This window comes from Petaurus breviceps, unplaced genomic scaffold, assembly GCF_028583685.1.
Source record: "Petaurus breviceps papuanus isolate PSGF00001 unplaced genomic scaffold, PetGlider_PUasm1.0 175, whole genome shotgun sequence".
NCBI lineage: Eukaryota > Metazoa > Chordata > Mammalia > Diprotodontia > Petauridae > Petaurus > Petaurus breviceps.
In genome coordinates this window covers 23,360,892-23,376,664 of record NW_027185764.1, presented here as the reverse complement: position 1 = coordinate 23,376,664, position 15,773 = coordinate 23,360,892, and the positions used below count along the sequence as shown (strand labels likewise).

Genomic DNA, 15,773 nt, shown 5'->3' with positions numbered 1-15,773 from the left:
GTGTGACCTTGGGAAAGTCACTTAACCCCAATTGCCCTCCCCCCAAAAAAAGCAAAAAAAAGAAAGAAATTTGATTTCATAATCTGCAGAATAGGAATCAATCAACAATCACTTACTTAAGCTCCTACTGTGTGCCACACTGCCCTAGGAACTAGGTATAGCAGAACAGAGCTGACATTCCAGTAGGGAGACAATGTGTACACACAGAAGAACATATGCCTTCATCACAGGGTTTTCATGTAAGAAAAATGCTTTGCAAAATATAGTGTTACTGCAATGTAGAATATTATTATTAATCAGGAATGGAGTTTTATTTTTCTTTCACACAAAGTCTTGCTTTGTGACCTATCTGCAAATCCAGGAACCCTAAGATAACTAGACACTTTTGAGAAAAAAATTAGCCTCTTAAGGGGCGGGAGTGGTGGTGGGGAAGATGTCCAATAGGGAGATCTAATAATCTGAGTTAGCTTAGTTGGTTTATGCACAGTGTTAATGAGGACCAAGGTTTTGAGCCCAATCCCAAAAGACAGCAGTTCAACCAACTCCAGCAGCTTCCTACTGCCTCTAGGATAAAATACAAACTCTGTTTAGCTTTTAAGCCCTATACTACCTGTCCCCAGTTTATCTTTCCAGCCTCTCTTCCTGCACTCTGCAATCCAGGCAAAATGGTATGTGTCATGTTCCTCTCACTCACAATTCCATCACTCTGAGCCCTTGATCATCCATGCTTAGAATGTCCCCCTCCTCCTCCATCTCATCAAGTCCCTCTGTTCCTTTAAGATACAGACACTCAAGCATCATCTTGGTTCTTCCTGATCTCCCCAAATACTAATACCCTCCTCCCCAAATACCTAGTACTTAACTAATCTGGATATATTTGTATGTATGCAGTCTCTATTTATCTATGTATGTGGAGTCTTTTCTATGGACATGTTAGCTCCTTGTAAGCTGGAAGGGACTGTCTTACTCTTTGTACTTGTATGCCCAGTGCCTAACAAAGGTGCCTTGCACATCGCAGATTCTTAATAATACTCAATGAATTCATTCGATTCCATGGCCACAGACTGCAGCCTCAATCCCTTATTGACCATCTTGGTTATAAAGTGAAAAGTGAGAGATTTGGAATGAGTCAGCCCCACAAGGGGGAAAATGCCTCAAAGAATATGTTTTTACGGAGAGTGGGTCAAAGGTGTACATTACAAAGAAAAGCTCGTGTTATTTTTGGACAAGAAGTATTTTGGCACTATCAATAGAGCTGGCACCAAAACCAGGAAGAACTGGGTTCAAGTCCCAATGCTGACACACACTGTCTTTGTCATTCCAGGCTCACTTAATCTCAGAGTATAAGGCCACGTTCTAGGACTCTATGTTGCACTGAAGGTGCTGAGCTGCACTGGGAGAGAGAATTTCCTCACCTGGGCCATCTCTCTACCAATGAAACCAGAGGTCCTATTCCTAACCTACTTTTTTTTGTGGAGGGAAGGCAAGGTAATTGGGGTTAAGTGACTTGCCCACGGTCACACAGCTAGTAAGTATGTCAAGTGTCTGAGGCCACATTTGAACTCAGGTCCTCCTGACTCCAGGGTCAGTGCTCTGTTCACTGCGCCACCTAGCCACCCCCTATTTTTCTATATTGTGGATGGATACTGACTACTCACTGACTATGGCAGCGACGACAGTGATGATTCTCATAGGAAACCTCTTCTACTAGAAAGCTCCTTCAGAACTGTGACCAGGTCTTCTTTAAGGCAGCTCTTTTAAAATTTTTAGTTTTCAACATTCACTTTTACAAGATTTTGAGTTCCAAATATTCCCCTTCCCTCTCCTCCCCACTCCCCAAGATGGCATGCAATCTGATATAGACTATACTTGTACAATCATATTAAACACACTTCCACATTAGTCAAGTTGTTAAAGAAGAATCAAAACCAAAGGGAAAAACCACAAGAAAGAGAAAACAAAAAAGAGAAGAGAGTCTGCATTCAGACTAAGGCAGCTCTTTTCAAATAGGCCTTTCTGTCTAATACTCATTTCTGTTTTTCCCTATGCAGTATTTAATTTCGATTTCACCCTGCACTCTACCAGGTAACACATGTGAGGACCACCTAATAGACACTACCACATATCAAAAAGTACCAACTGATGGGCGCGTGCAGGAAATCTTGAATACTCGTTTCTGTATAAACAGAGGTTTCTTTCTCCACCCTCCTCTGTACAGCCGAAGCTGTAGGGCTTCCCCAGTTTCCTGCTAAAGCAATCTAAATCCACCAATGGGTGATCACACCAGCACAAGTCTTGCTCCCATACTAGCTTATTACAAACTGTAACTGTTCACAGCTGCTCCTTTGACAGTCGTGGGGTGGGGGGGAATGAGTTGGGGTTTCTTTTTTAAACCTTAAAAGGTTAACACACATGCCACTAATAATATGGCATTTAAGGAAGATCCCAAAATGTTTCCTACCTTCTAGGCATACAGTGACTATCTGAGGCCTTTAAATAGCAGGAAATCACAACTCCCATGATGACACTGGACTTCGAAGGAAGGGGGGAGGAGGAATAAGTGTTGACTTAGTTACATAAATATTCAATATTTAACTGCATGAAGGTTTTTTTTTTTCTTTTTGGAGGGGGAAAGGCAGGGCAACTGGGGTTAAGTGACTTGCCCAAAGTCACACGGCCAGCAAGGGTCAAGTGTCTGAGGCCGGATCTGAATTCAGGTCCTCCTGACTCCAGGGCCAGTGCTCTATTCACTGTGCCACCTAGCTGCCCCTACATGAAGGAGTTTTATGAGAAGTCACAAATGAGATAATTTACACAAAGTATTTTGAAAACCTTAAAGAGCTATAAAAATGCTAGATATTAAAAGTCTGTTGACCAGTTTGTTTTTTATGCTCATGAAAGCATGAACAAGGAGAAATGGACTTAAATTGAATCTGGAGAAATTTTGGTTACACAAAAGGAGGAAGTTCATGACAATCGGAGGAAAATATACTAGGATGGGCATCTGGGTAAAAGTATGGAGCCTCTGAAGCCCAACTCTGCCTCCCCAGGCATCTTTAATAAGGGAAGATTTAGTCAATCAGCTGCCTTTCAGCCTTAAATCAATGGTTTCCCAATAACACTTCACTATACCCATCTAGAAATGGAAAATGCTCACGATGGAAAGTCACTTGCATACTGCCATCCTTCTCGATCAGTTCCACCAGAAATGTTGAAATCAATATACCAGTCAGAAACCTAGAGTAGAAAGAGAATGCTGTCAGGAGCTCTTTCTCCTCCCTTCCTCAAGTCCTTCCTGTACAGGGTACCCCATCAACTGAAGAGAGAATGAACAATTTATGATATGTGATACACTTACTAGTTGTGTGACCTTGGGCAAGTCACTTAACCTCAATTGCCCTGCCTTCCCCCGCTCCAAAAAGCCAAAAAAAAAAAATGAAAAGGATGGTTTCAGAGAAACCTGGAACACTGGTGTGAACTGATGCCAAGTGAAGCGAGTAGAATAAGAACAATTTATATAGTAACAACATTGTAAAGACAACTTTTTTTTTTTTTGCTTTTTGGAGGGCAATTGGGGTTAACTGACTCACCCAAGGTCACATGGCTAGTAAGTGTTAAGTGTCTGAAGCTGGATTTGAACTCTGGTCCTCCTGACCTAGCCACCCTGACAAACAAAGAGTTGAGAACTCTAATCAATGCAATGACCAACCATGATTCCAGAAGACAGATGCTGAAGCATTCTACCCCCACTTCCTGACAAGAGTTACTGTAAGCTCAGGGTGTAGAATAAGGGGGCTTTTTTGACCTGGCCACTGGGGGGTATTTGTTTTGTTTGACACAAATACTTGTTAAAAGAATTTGTTGGGGTTTTTTTTTTTCAATGAAGGGAGGAGGGCAAGATGGGAGGGAAAATAGATTTTTGTTGTTTAAGAAAAATTAAATAAAGATAAACAACTTCGAAGGACTTAATTCTGATCAGTGCAATGACTAACGACAATCCCTGATGACTCATGATGAAGAATGCTCCCCACCTCATGACTGGGAGGTAATGGATCTAAAATGAAAGATAAGATAGACATTTTGGACACGGCCCGTAGAGAACTGTTTTGCTGGCCTGTGAGCATTTGCTACAATTATAAGGATTGTGTTGTTTTTTCTTTTTTTTGGCTTTTGTTGTTGCTGTTTTTTCAACTGGGGTGAGTGGGAAGGGGACAAGATGTATGCTTCTTAATTTAAAAATTAAAATTATTTTTTTTTAAAGCAATCGGGGTTAAGTAACTTGCTCAAGGTCACATGGCCAGGTGTTTCTGGGTGTGGTGCTGAGTGTCTGAGCCTGGATTCAATCCCAAGTCATCCTGACTCTGGGGCTGGTGCTCTTACTCGCTGAGCCACCTGGTCGCCCCTAAGCAATTGAGGTTAAGTAACTTGCTCAAGGTCATATGGCCAGGTGTTTCTGGGTGGGTGCTAAGTGTCTGAGCCTGGATTCGATCCCCAGGTCATCCCGACTCTGGGCCCGGCACTCCTACCCGCCATGACACCTGGCCACCCCTAAAAATTAAAATTAATTTTTAAAGATTCCTCCTTGCACCAGCATTACTCCCCTAAGCCAGTGCCCAGGACTCACCCACATCCAATGCAGGGATGGAGGCTTGGTGTTGGCCTTTGTGCATTCTTGCAGCCCGGTCACATCACTCCACATGTAGCGGTCAGTAGGCAGACCCCTGCAACGAGGCAGCAAGAAGAGACGAGACACAAAATTTAGAAATGACTAGTGCAGGAAGCTGTTTGCTCGACTATGTATGTACAAGGGATTTTTTTCTTTTCTTTTTTTAAATGGGGAGAGCTAAAAATATCACTCAGGGGTCCCCTGAGGTATGAGGAGAGGAAAAAAAAGTAAAATTTGATTTTTAAAAAAGCACCTATGGGGGTGGCAAAGTGGCGCAGTGAATAAAGCACTGCCCTGGAGGCAGGAGGACCTGAGTTAAAATCCGGCCTCAGACACTTAACACTTACTAGCCGTGTGACCTTGGGCAAGTCACTTAACCTGAATTTCATCTGCTTTCCCCCTCCAAAAAGCAAAAAAAAAAAAAAAAAAGCCCCTGTTTTTAACTCTTTAAAAAAGTCATGTATTACAGGAATCTAAGTTGCAGAAGAACCCATTTCTAACACTGGTGATGGGGATAGCTCAAACAGTTATGGATAACACCATCTTTCTTGTACAGGGTGTCCCAAATGTCCAAACGTCTTAATAGACTAAACCTACTAAGACTTTTGAGACACCCTGTATAAAGATAGCACACAGCATGGTGTAGGGGATAGACGGTCGGTATTCAAGGCGAAAAGAGCTAGATTCAAATCCTGCCTCTGACATACACTGGATGTGTGACCACAAGCAAGTCACTTAACCTTTCAGAGGCTCTACATATGTCTCTAAAGGCATAAAGTTACAGCTCAATTCCCTGTCTGCATCAGCAGAGGGAATTTCCACACGAGGGAGTTCCTCATACCAACAGAATCATAGTTCTGGATCACCTCCCTCCCTCCACCCACCACCCAAATAAATTTCAGAGGAAGTGACAGAAATATATCATGTAATAATACTTCCAGGACAGCATGGTATAATCAATCAAGTGTTAAACTTGGACTCAAGAAAACCTGGGTTCAAATTTAGTTTCAGATATATTACTAGCTATGTAAATCACTTAAATTCTATGTATTTTGGTTTCCCTAAGACTCATCTACTAAGTCACAAATATTTATGTAGCAATCTGTTTTAGTGAAGGGACTTCCCACATTAAAGTTCTCAAAAGGATTAAATCAGAGATCTTTGAAGGATTTGTTTAATAATGCTGCCATGACTTTGTGTGTGTCCTCTTTCCACCAAAATATATATATCAGAGTCCCTCTATGACTTGGTAGATGGTCTTTGAGAGTTTCAGTGACCAAAAAATTCTTCACCCCATGGTCACCCTCATGATAGTCTTTTCTGTTCTTATTGAGGCCTAAAAGGAAAGTACAGTCTGTTGCTGGGCCCCTATGCAAAGTCTTTCTTCTCACGCACACTGGCTAAGTGACCGTGAGCAAATCGCTTGGGCACTCCAGGATCTACACAACTCTAAGACCGTACATGGCAAAGAAGGTTCAGATCTACTTTGGTAGAGAGAGTTTGCTTACCTGGAAGTACCCTACACCACTGAAAACACAGGTGCAGTCCTTGCAAACCTGAAGACAAACCTTGGATCTCAGAGAAGAGGAGAAATGCACCCCAGGGATCCCTAGCTGGCATCCCTAACCCCTGCCTGGAAGTCTGTGGTGGCTGTACCTCTATCTCACCTGCTGGTGTAGCCCGTGACAGGATTCCAGCGCTGGTTTTCATAGATGTAAACGCATTTGACATCAGACTGCATGTAGATGTTACTGGTACTGCTAGCCAGGCCTGAAGAGGAAATGTCCTCTGTGAATCAAGTGTCAGGCAACACTCCCTGCCACCCCCACCTCCCCCCCCCCAGTTCAGGTCCACTGACGGATACCTGCCAATGGAAAACAGGCTTAACCTGCTACTGCTAAGAACATAAGGTTCTATTCTCAGGTTTTCTTCATTTCAAAGCCAGCCAAGGCTACAGGCTTGCTGGTGCTTAGCTGCAAATAACATGTTTTGTTTTACATGTGTCCCAGACAGAGGACAGGGTCTATGCCTTACATGTATTCTTTCCTCCCCCCACCCCATATCCAGCCCAGAACACTGGGCACACAATTAGTACCTAGTAAGTTCAAGTTCAAAGCTACAGGTCCGAGCCCACCTAACCAAGGCAGTGTGGAGCAGTGGAAATAACAATGGCCTGGGAGCTAGGGACTGGGTGTCTAGGGCCAGCTCAGTCACCTGCTTGCTGTTCACCCTTGGGCAAGTCACCTGAGCTCTCTGTGCCTCAATCCCCTCACCTATTAGGAAAGGAGAAAGTTGTACTAGAGAACTTCTAAAGTCCCTTTTCCACTCTAAAATTGTGCGTTCCTAAAATGCTTACTTTTACTCAGCATATCAAAGTATCTGAAAGCAAAGACTTGCCCTACTGGCTGGGAAGCAAAAAATAAAGTCATTCTTCACAGTTCTTTCCAGAAACATGCCCAGTCAGGCAGACTGAAGGAGCAGTGACGGGCTGGCTGCAGAGGGGGCTCCCCTGATAGGACAGAAGAAGGGGTGAGGAGAGGCCCTGAGAGGCCCCAGGCAGCAAATGCCATGACACTGGGACTCTGTTTCTTTTCCCTTCCCTTATCTCAGCCAGGAGGTTGGCATCTCTGAAGGTCACCTGTCAACCAGCTGTTTGCTAGAGAGCAAACATCACAGCAGCAGCAAGAGTTCAGGCATTTGTAGGAAAACAAAATGGGGATTAAACCAGGGAACAAACAGACCAGTTAAAAAGGGACATGGTAAGCTGCATGGCTTCATCAGCAAACAGAAGATAGGACCTTGGTGACCCACACTGAACAGCCTGGAGATGAGTCCTTGCTTACCTTGAAAAAAGCCTCCACCATAACCCCCAGTGTACACCCAGGCTGTGTGATCATAACCGATGCCCCATACAACACCATGGCTGTTACACTCCACCATCCGAAGGTGGCCCCCAATCTGACGCCAAAACCTAAGAGAGAAGGGGTGACAAGATACACATTTTAACCTCCTAACATCCTTAACCTGTCAGCCAAGATCCCAGGAGTCTGGGCAAGCAGGAAACACCCAATATGAATCCGTGACAGGGGCTTGGTTAGGACGCACAGTTTAGAAGGGTGATTTGGGCTCAGGCCATGAATGTCAAACACAATGGTATCCAATTTACAGATAGGCCAAAATTCTCCTTATGAAAATACCACGTGATGGATTAATATTATTTCACAAAACATGGAATCAAAGCTTTTAAAAAAATGAAATGGTGTCATGTTTTCAAAGTACTCTGAGAACTAAGTGGTAAATTCACATGAGTTTGACGTCCTTGTTCTTAAAGGACATACAATTGGCTCTTGAAAGTGCAAACAGGGTGACAAAAAAGAGGTGGAAGGAGATGAGGAAGAGGCAAGCAACATTTTTGGGGGGTGCCTATTAGCTCCTATGAACTGGACAAGACCAATCTCACAATTCGAGAGTGCCTCACTATTAGAGCAGGCCTGACCCTGGAAAAGAGGGAAGAGAATAAGCATTTGGACAGTGCTTACTCTGAGCCAGGCACTGTGCTAAACATTTCACAATCACTATCTGATCCTCAGAACAACGCTGCAAGACAGGTGCTCTTATTATCCCCATTATATAGTTAAGGAAACTAAGTAGAAGAGAGGTTAAGTGACTCACCCAGGGTCTCGCAGCTAGTAAGTGTCTGAGGCTGCATTTGAACTCAGGTCTTGCTGAGTCCAGGCCCAGCACCCTATCCATTTGCCACCTAGCTGTCTCTTTGTACCTCCATTTTCTCATCTATAAAACAGAAGAACTGGACTCGATGGTCTCTAACATCCCTTTCAGGTTTAAATCTGTAATGCTATGGTCCTAGCTAAACTATATGCCCCTAAAGGAGACATACTATAGCTTTTACTTTTCGATGTACTGAATCACTTAGTAGGGGTGGCAAGCAGCAGATGTTGAATAAATGTACATTTAGTTTACCAAAAACACTAACCACCTAAATGGCAGTATGTAAAGGTGCTGGACTTGGAGTCAGGGAGACCGGAGTTCAGATCAGATGCTTGATAGCTGTGTGATTCTGGGCAAGTCACCTCAATTTCCCCATTTGTAAAACATGGATAATAATAATAACAGCACTAACCTTATAGGATTGTGGTAAGAATCAATACACAGTGCTTTGCAAAACTTAAAACACTAAAGGAAAACAACTAACCAGAATAATGAGGAGTCTGTCTCTTGCTATGCAGAGACTACTGAGAGACAGAGAGGGAAGGAAGGAATGGCTAGTCTCGGATTCTGCTGCCCCAGTGACAACCAGTCCTGAGAGGCACTACCAGTGAGCAAGGTCAGAGATTACTCTGGGGTGTATTGCAGGACAAAGCAATGTCAACTCTCCCGGTGACTGTGCCCTGCATGTTCCCACCTCCATGCTCTTGCACGTTGTTTTCCTGCCTAGAATTCCCTCTCTCCTCCTCACTGCCTATTCAAGTCCTACTGGATCCTTTGGAGCCCAAAGCAAGACCCACTAGAATACTCCACTAACTGCTCCATTAAATGCCAGCGACCTTTGTCTTGTGAACTCCCACATCGCAGCAGCTTTACAAAGAGAAGATGACATCTGATTTGCCTTTGTACCCCCCACCACACTAACCACTCCACCTCACCCACAGCAGGTTATTGCAATTAATCAGCAACCTAATGGGGTAACAGAGAGTCTCAAGAACATATCAGTAGGAATCAGTCTATCTGATGAATGTCTTGGGAACTGTGGTATTATGAAACAAACACAGGTTTGGAATAAGGACAGAAAGCTGAGTTTGGACCCTGACTCTATAGCAAGCATAGTACAATGGAAAAAAAGCCACATGACTCTGGTATCAGAGGGCCTGGTGATCTTGGGCAAGCTGCTTCGTCTCCCCAGTTCTGTAAAATGAGGGGGGTGGGAAGGGAGCTAGTGGCCTATGAGAGAGAGCCCTTTCAGGCCCAGGGACATGATCAAGGCAGTCCCTTCCCCTCTCTGAGCTTCAGTTTCTGCATCTGAAAAACGAGGAGGTTGAACTAGCTCATTTCTAAGGTCCCTTCCAACTCTACCTTGTGGCTCAAATTTAAGCACATAATAATCAAGCTGTATTTTATACATTGTTTATGGCTGCCTATACACTAAATCATTTGATTCTCAAAAGCATCCCGCGGAGGAGTTATCATGATCCCTATCTTAAGTAGGAAGGATTAATATTATTTTAGTTAATTTTAATATAATTTTAATTTAATTTAAGTAAGAATGATCCATATTTTAATTTTAACTTGCCTTTTAAAGGGCCCAAGGCTGGATGCAAAGGACAAAGACCAGAACCCAGATCTTTGGCCTACCAGGTCAGTCGATTTTCTAATCAATCGACAAACATTTGTTGAACGCCTACTATATTATGTACTGGGCAGTGTCCTGGACTCTGAATACAAAGACAAAAATGAAACAGACCCTGGGCTCAAAGGGCTTACATTCTATAGAGGAAGACATCATGTACAACACATAAACATAAGTTTATATAAGTACATAGAAAATAAAGACAATATATAAAGAGGACACCATGTTTATTTTCTCTCTATATCTTCTGTCCCTTGAGAATAAGGGAAGAAGCAGGGGGCAGCTGGTACAGCAGAAAAAGCACTGGATTTGGAGTTTTTAGGACCTAGGTTCAAATCCCAGCTCTGCTATTTAGAGCAATTCTGGGACTATAAAATGAAAGGGTTGGACTAAATGATCTCTGAGGTCCCCTCTAGCTGTTGAGCCTGATTCTATAATAGAGTAAGCTATAATATAGACAGCAATCAATGCTTCCTGCAGTATGACAGCACTGAGGGGCCCTGGCAGCCATGTGACAAAGCAAGGGCCCTGAGTGCCTGGAGACAGCAGAGGATCCTAAGCACATGGGCATTTTTATTTTTTAATTTTTTTTTTTGCTTTTTTGGAGGGGAGAATGCAGGGCAATTGGGGTTAAGTGACTTACTCATGGTCACATGGCTAGTAAGTGTTAACTGTCTGAGGCCGGATTTGAACTCAGGTCCTCCTGACTCCAGGGCCAGTGCTCTATTCACTGCGCCACCTAGGTACCCCGCAAACAGGCATTTTTAAATGAGGAGGTAGGAGAGAGGAAGAGAAGATTTTTTTTATCAGTTGAAAAAAACAAATTAATTTCTTTTCTTTTTTAAAACATGGGTGTAGGTTAAAAGAAGCAATGATGAGAAGGAAAGCCGTTAACTCAAAAAAATTCTTACAGCAAGTTTCTCTGATAAAGGTTTCATTTTCAGAATATATAATGGATTTATTCAAAATGATAAGAACAAGAGTCATTCCTTAATTAATAAACTGTCAAAGGATATAAGTAAACAGTTTTCAAAAGAAAAAATTCAAGTTATCCATGGTCATGAAAAAAATACTCCAAACCACTAAACTAATTAGAGGAATGAAAATTAAAGCAACTATTAGGTTCCACCTCACACCCCTTAGATTGGCAAAGTTGACCAAAAAGGAAAATGACAAATGTTGGATGGTTTTGCAGAGAAAGAATGGTGAATTACTGGGTCAGCTCTTCTGGAAAGCAAATTAGAACTATGTCCCAAACTAACCACGTATGTCCTTTGACATAGGGATACCATTATTAGGCCTGTACACTCAAGAGAGCAAAGAAGGAGGAAAAGGATCCATATATACAAAAATACTGATAGCAGTTCTTTTTGTAATGGCAAAGAACTGCAAACTAAGGGAAGGGCCATCATTTGGAGAACAGCAGGACAAATTATGGCATTTGAAATGTAATGAAACATCACTGGGCCATATGAAATGATAAAAAGGATGGTTGAAGAAAAACTTGGTACCATTTACATGAAATGACACAGAGTAAAAATTATTCTACAAGAAAAATGATGAAGAATGTCATCCACCTTCTGACAGGTGATGGACTCAAGATGCAGAATGAGATGTGTTTCGATGTGACCAATGACATGACCAATGTGATAATTTATTTGACTATGAATACTTCTTATGTGGCCTTTGTTTTTCTTTTTTCTCTTTTTCAACTGGTAGGAGAGTGGGGAGAGAAGATAAATGCTTGGTAATTTGAAAAACAAAACAAACAAAAGAACCAAGGATATAGGATATAGGAAGGCCAAAGTCCCAGAGGATTAGTGGAAAGACAATGAAGAAAGACAAGCTGCCTGCTTCGCCTGTCAGCAGACATTTATTTCTTCCTACAGATCTCACACTGGATATTCTAAAACACCTCTTTCCTTAGGAAGTACCCCACTCCACCTTTCCTCCTGGGAAATTAGCTCTAATTCATCCATTTACACATCAAAATGTAAACAAATCAATCTCTAGGGTTTGGTCTCTCAGCAGGAAGCTCTCAGGTATACTTATCCTCCTGGAGCCAAGAGGTAAAGCAATACATTAAGCTGAAGGGACAACAGACAGCTCTGACATATGGACCAGAGAGCAGGTTTTCTGGGAATTGCTTACATTTGGTCACATGGCATTGGATGCACAAGTGCCTCCAGGTCCGCACTGGGCTCACTCACAAAAATGTCTCCTTTGCAAGTGACAGACCAGATGGCCTGGGGGGAAGGGCGGCCTTGGATCCTTCGGCTTTCGGAGCATGACGTACTGAGTAGAGCAAGCTGTGAACACGAGACAGATGGCAAGTAACTGACCCAGAAGAATAGCAAGAAAACTCACAAGAATCCCAGAGGACAATTTCCAGGGAGTGAAGGGAAGTAACCTGCACATTTTTATGAGGGAGAAAGGAAGAATAGCCTTTGCTCATGGAGATTCATCCTAATGGCAGGCTGGTGTTTGGGGGATTTTACCATTCTGATTTATGAAATCTGGGAATAGGTCATTGAAACCCTCACCCTGAAAGATTCACCTTGGCCAAATCACCATGCCCAAGAGGCTTAACACTCACCCAATCATACATTTCTTGCTCAGTAGCAGCAGCGAGACGGATGGGCCACCTCTGTTTGGTTTTCTCTGGGGTATAAAGGGCAAACGAATGTTTGGCCTCATTTAGCACGGGAACCAGCACCGTCACCTCATTGAGAAATATATGGATGTACTGTGCAGAGAGGGCAGGAAAAAAACCTTAAGTCTTCCATTAACATTTCCTTCCTTTGGGTTCAATTTGTACCCTTTGTCAATGTCAAGGGAACTAGGCACAGACGCTACTTGTGCTCCACCCAGTATTCTTAACCACAGAAGGTCATGCCTGAGAGGAACTAAGCCATTTGGCTCTGTATGCCCTGGGACCATATGTCTTCCTCTTCACCTTAACCATTTTCTTCTCTACTACGACATGTCCCTTCTCTCCCTCTCCTTTCCACCTTCTACCTCCTTCTCTGAGAATTGTAATCAAATCACCTCTGGCCCCTAGAAAGGGTGTGTTAATGGACTGCTCTAGTGTTCCACTCACCATCTTAGTGAAATTCAGGCAGGTCAGGACTTCCTGGACTCTGTCACCTGTCCACAGTTCCCCTGCATGCATGCATGATCCTCCCCCATGAGGACATAAGCTCAAGGAGAGCAGCAACTGTTTCCTATCTGTATCCCAAGCACTTAGCACAATCCTTGGCATATAGTAAGTACTTAAAAAATGCTTTTTGTTCATTCAGCAGCAGAATCAGATCTCTTATTACTCAGCTGTGTTCCCGTCCTTACCAACACCCTTCTCTTGGAGGGACAAGCCAGGGAAGCAGATAGACCCTGTGCTCTCCACTACCATATATGTGACTAATCTAAGTCACCCAATGAAGCTCATATCTCAGAGTGGGGACAAGGTCTCAGAACCAACAGCTTGACTAGCCATTAGTGCCCAGCTTCTTAATCAGTACTAGCATCCTGGACAATATGGCCCACACATGTCACTTAAAGCCAGCAGGTGTCTGTCGAGAGATGGGAAGCTCCCAGAATATAAGAACTAAGGCTTTACACTCAAAACAATGTTAAACAATTAGGTATTTAATAATTTTTTTTAAACCAGACTTACAATTTTTTTGGAAAAAAAAAAAAACAAACCAGATCTAGGGGTGGCTAGGGGCAGTGAATAGAGCACCAGCCCTGGAGTCAGGAGGACTTGCATTCAAATCTGGCCTCAGACACTTACCACAAAACTAGCCGTGTGACCCAGTGCACAATTTACTTAACCCCAATTGCCCTACCTTCCCCACCTCTAAAAAGCAAAAAAAAACAAAACAAAAAATAGATCTATAATTCCACTGGTGTAAGAAGCAACCAGGAAAGAATTTCTTTCTTTACCAAAAGCCTTCTCTGCAATATCTAGTCTTACAGAGGTGCCTGGGGCACTTTAAAGTAAAGTGATTTGCCCAGACTCATGCAACAAGTATGTGGCAGAAATGGGACTAGAACCAAGCCTTCCTGATGACCAGGCCAACTCTATCCTCTACACCAGCGTTGTCAAACTCACGGCCACAGACTGCAAAACTCCAAAACAGGAACCAAATTAAAAATGTAACTGGGAAATGTTAAACAAAATAAATAAAAAATAACAACATCATAATAATCTGTGGTTTTCTAAGTCAATACTCTGGCTGAAGGGATACCTTCCTATTTGAATTTGACACTACTCTTCTCTAGTCACTCTATCTTCTCAAACATATACAGTTAAATTTCATAAAAGCCTTTCTGATAACAAATTTTGCTCCTAAAAATTCCTATGGCTAGGGTGCTTGTATTTCAAAGTCTCAGAGTAGGATTCTTTCGGATACTTTCTTTCTTCCCAAAATAGATTTGCCAAGGGCAGCCTAACACCCTTATTTTTTATCCCAGCTTCCTTTGTGTGCCTTCCAGGGCTTTCCCTGGCCCCCACACCCTTCTTCTCCCTCACCATCTGCTACAGTACCTTCTTTTCCTCATGGAACATGTAGTAGACAAAAAGGATGCTGTCTCGAGTCCCATCATTGCCAGTGAACTGCTCCAGTGCCACCCGGACATCGATCCACTTGTGGGGCTTCCAATCTGCCCACCACTGCAGTGTACCAGTCTTTACCCACACCGACTTCAAGAGGCACCCAGAGAGTGTAAACACAAAGCAGGGTTAATGGCAAAAAACGTGAAAAGCCTAAGGAGCCTTACATGGATGTGAACAGATACCTTCTGAAAGGGATCCACATACCATAAGTGAACCACATGCATATTCCTTCTGAGTTAGGCCATACCTTTCAAAGCCCCCCAAGAGCTCCATGTGCTTTCTTGTCCCTCACTTCTCCTTGCCCTATCTCTATGAAACAGGAAGAAGCAAGCTCTGGAATGCCCATTTTACAGAGAAAGGGCCCAGGACACAGGGCCTAATTAGTTCTCAGATCAGGTGTTGGGTCATCAGTGTTGAAGGGATCATTCTCTGGGCAGAGCTCTCTCTACAGAAAGGAGGAGGCAGCCTGCTGTAGGAGAACACAGGACTGGGAGCTGATTCCTGGTTTTGCCACTTATTCACTGGATGACCATGGAAATCTTGACTTCTCTGTCTGTAAACTAGGACTTGTCATATTGCAATACCTGCACTGAAAAGGCATTGTGAGGAAAGCGTTCTGTAAGCAGAGCAGGGACAGGGATCAGACCCAGGTAACTTTCAGTTAAGGAAATTCCCTTTACCACTGGCAAATGGACCCATATTCTGCAACTTAAAGCTTTAGAGTTGCCTAGAGCACTGAGAGGCTTAAGGACCTGTCCAGTGTCACACAGACAGTAAGGATCAGAGGCAGGACTCAAACTCAGAGCTTCTTAGCTCCAAGGTCAGCTCTCCATCCACTAATCCATGGATGCCTTAAAGTATAATGTAATCATCATTATTCATTATTACTATTAGAAAATGATCATATTCCTTGAGTTTAGGATTTAGGCCAATAAAGGGCTGACTGAGCAGCGGCTGGTTTCAGACTCAGGACAAGGCTTCAAGTGACTGATGAATCTGATGGTCCGGAGACTCAACACCACCACCACCAACTTAAAATTCAAGGCTCAGTGACACTGGTACAAGCTTTGTTTTTCTGACAGTGAAAAAGCAACCATGGTATTAACCAGTTAGAAGAGTCAAGAAGA

General features: G+C 43.1%; 1 protein-coding gene across 3 annotated transcripts in view; it reads right to left on the bottom strand.

Moving 5' to 3' along the window:
* TECPR1 (tectonin beta-propeller repeat containing 1) overlaps positions 1 to 15,773 on the bottom strand; it is an 82,659-nt gene that overhangs the window by 22,862 nt on the left and 44,024 nt on the right. For all 3 annotated transcript variants that reach the window (XM_069084887.1, XM_069084886.1, XM_069084889.1), the window contains 7 exons: positions 14,578 to 14,733; positions 12,628 to 12,777; positions 12,183 to 12,340; positions 7,510 to 7,637; positions 6,334 to 6,436; positions 4,625 to 4,721; positions 3,158 to 3,237 (listed from right to left, as the gene is read on the bottom strand). In XM_069084887.1, coding sequence (XP_068940988.1) covers positions 3,158 to 3,237; positions 4,625 to 4,721; positions 6,334 to 6,436; positions 7,510 to 7,637; positions 12,183 to 12,340; positions 12,628 to 12,777; positions 14,578 to 14,733 — 872 coding nt within the window. The remainder of the gene's footprint in view (positions 1 to 3,157; positions 3,238 to 4,624; positions 4,722 to 6,333; positions 6,437 to 7,509; positions 7,638 to 12,182; positions 12,341 to 12,627; positions 12,778 to 14,577; positions 14,734 to 15,773) is intronic.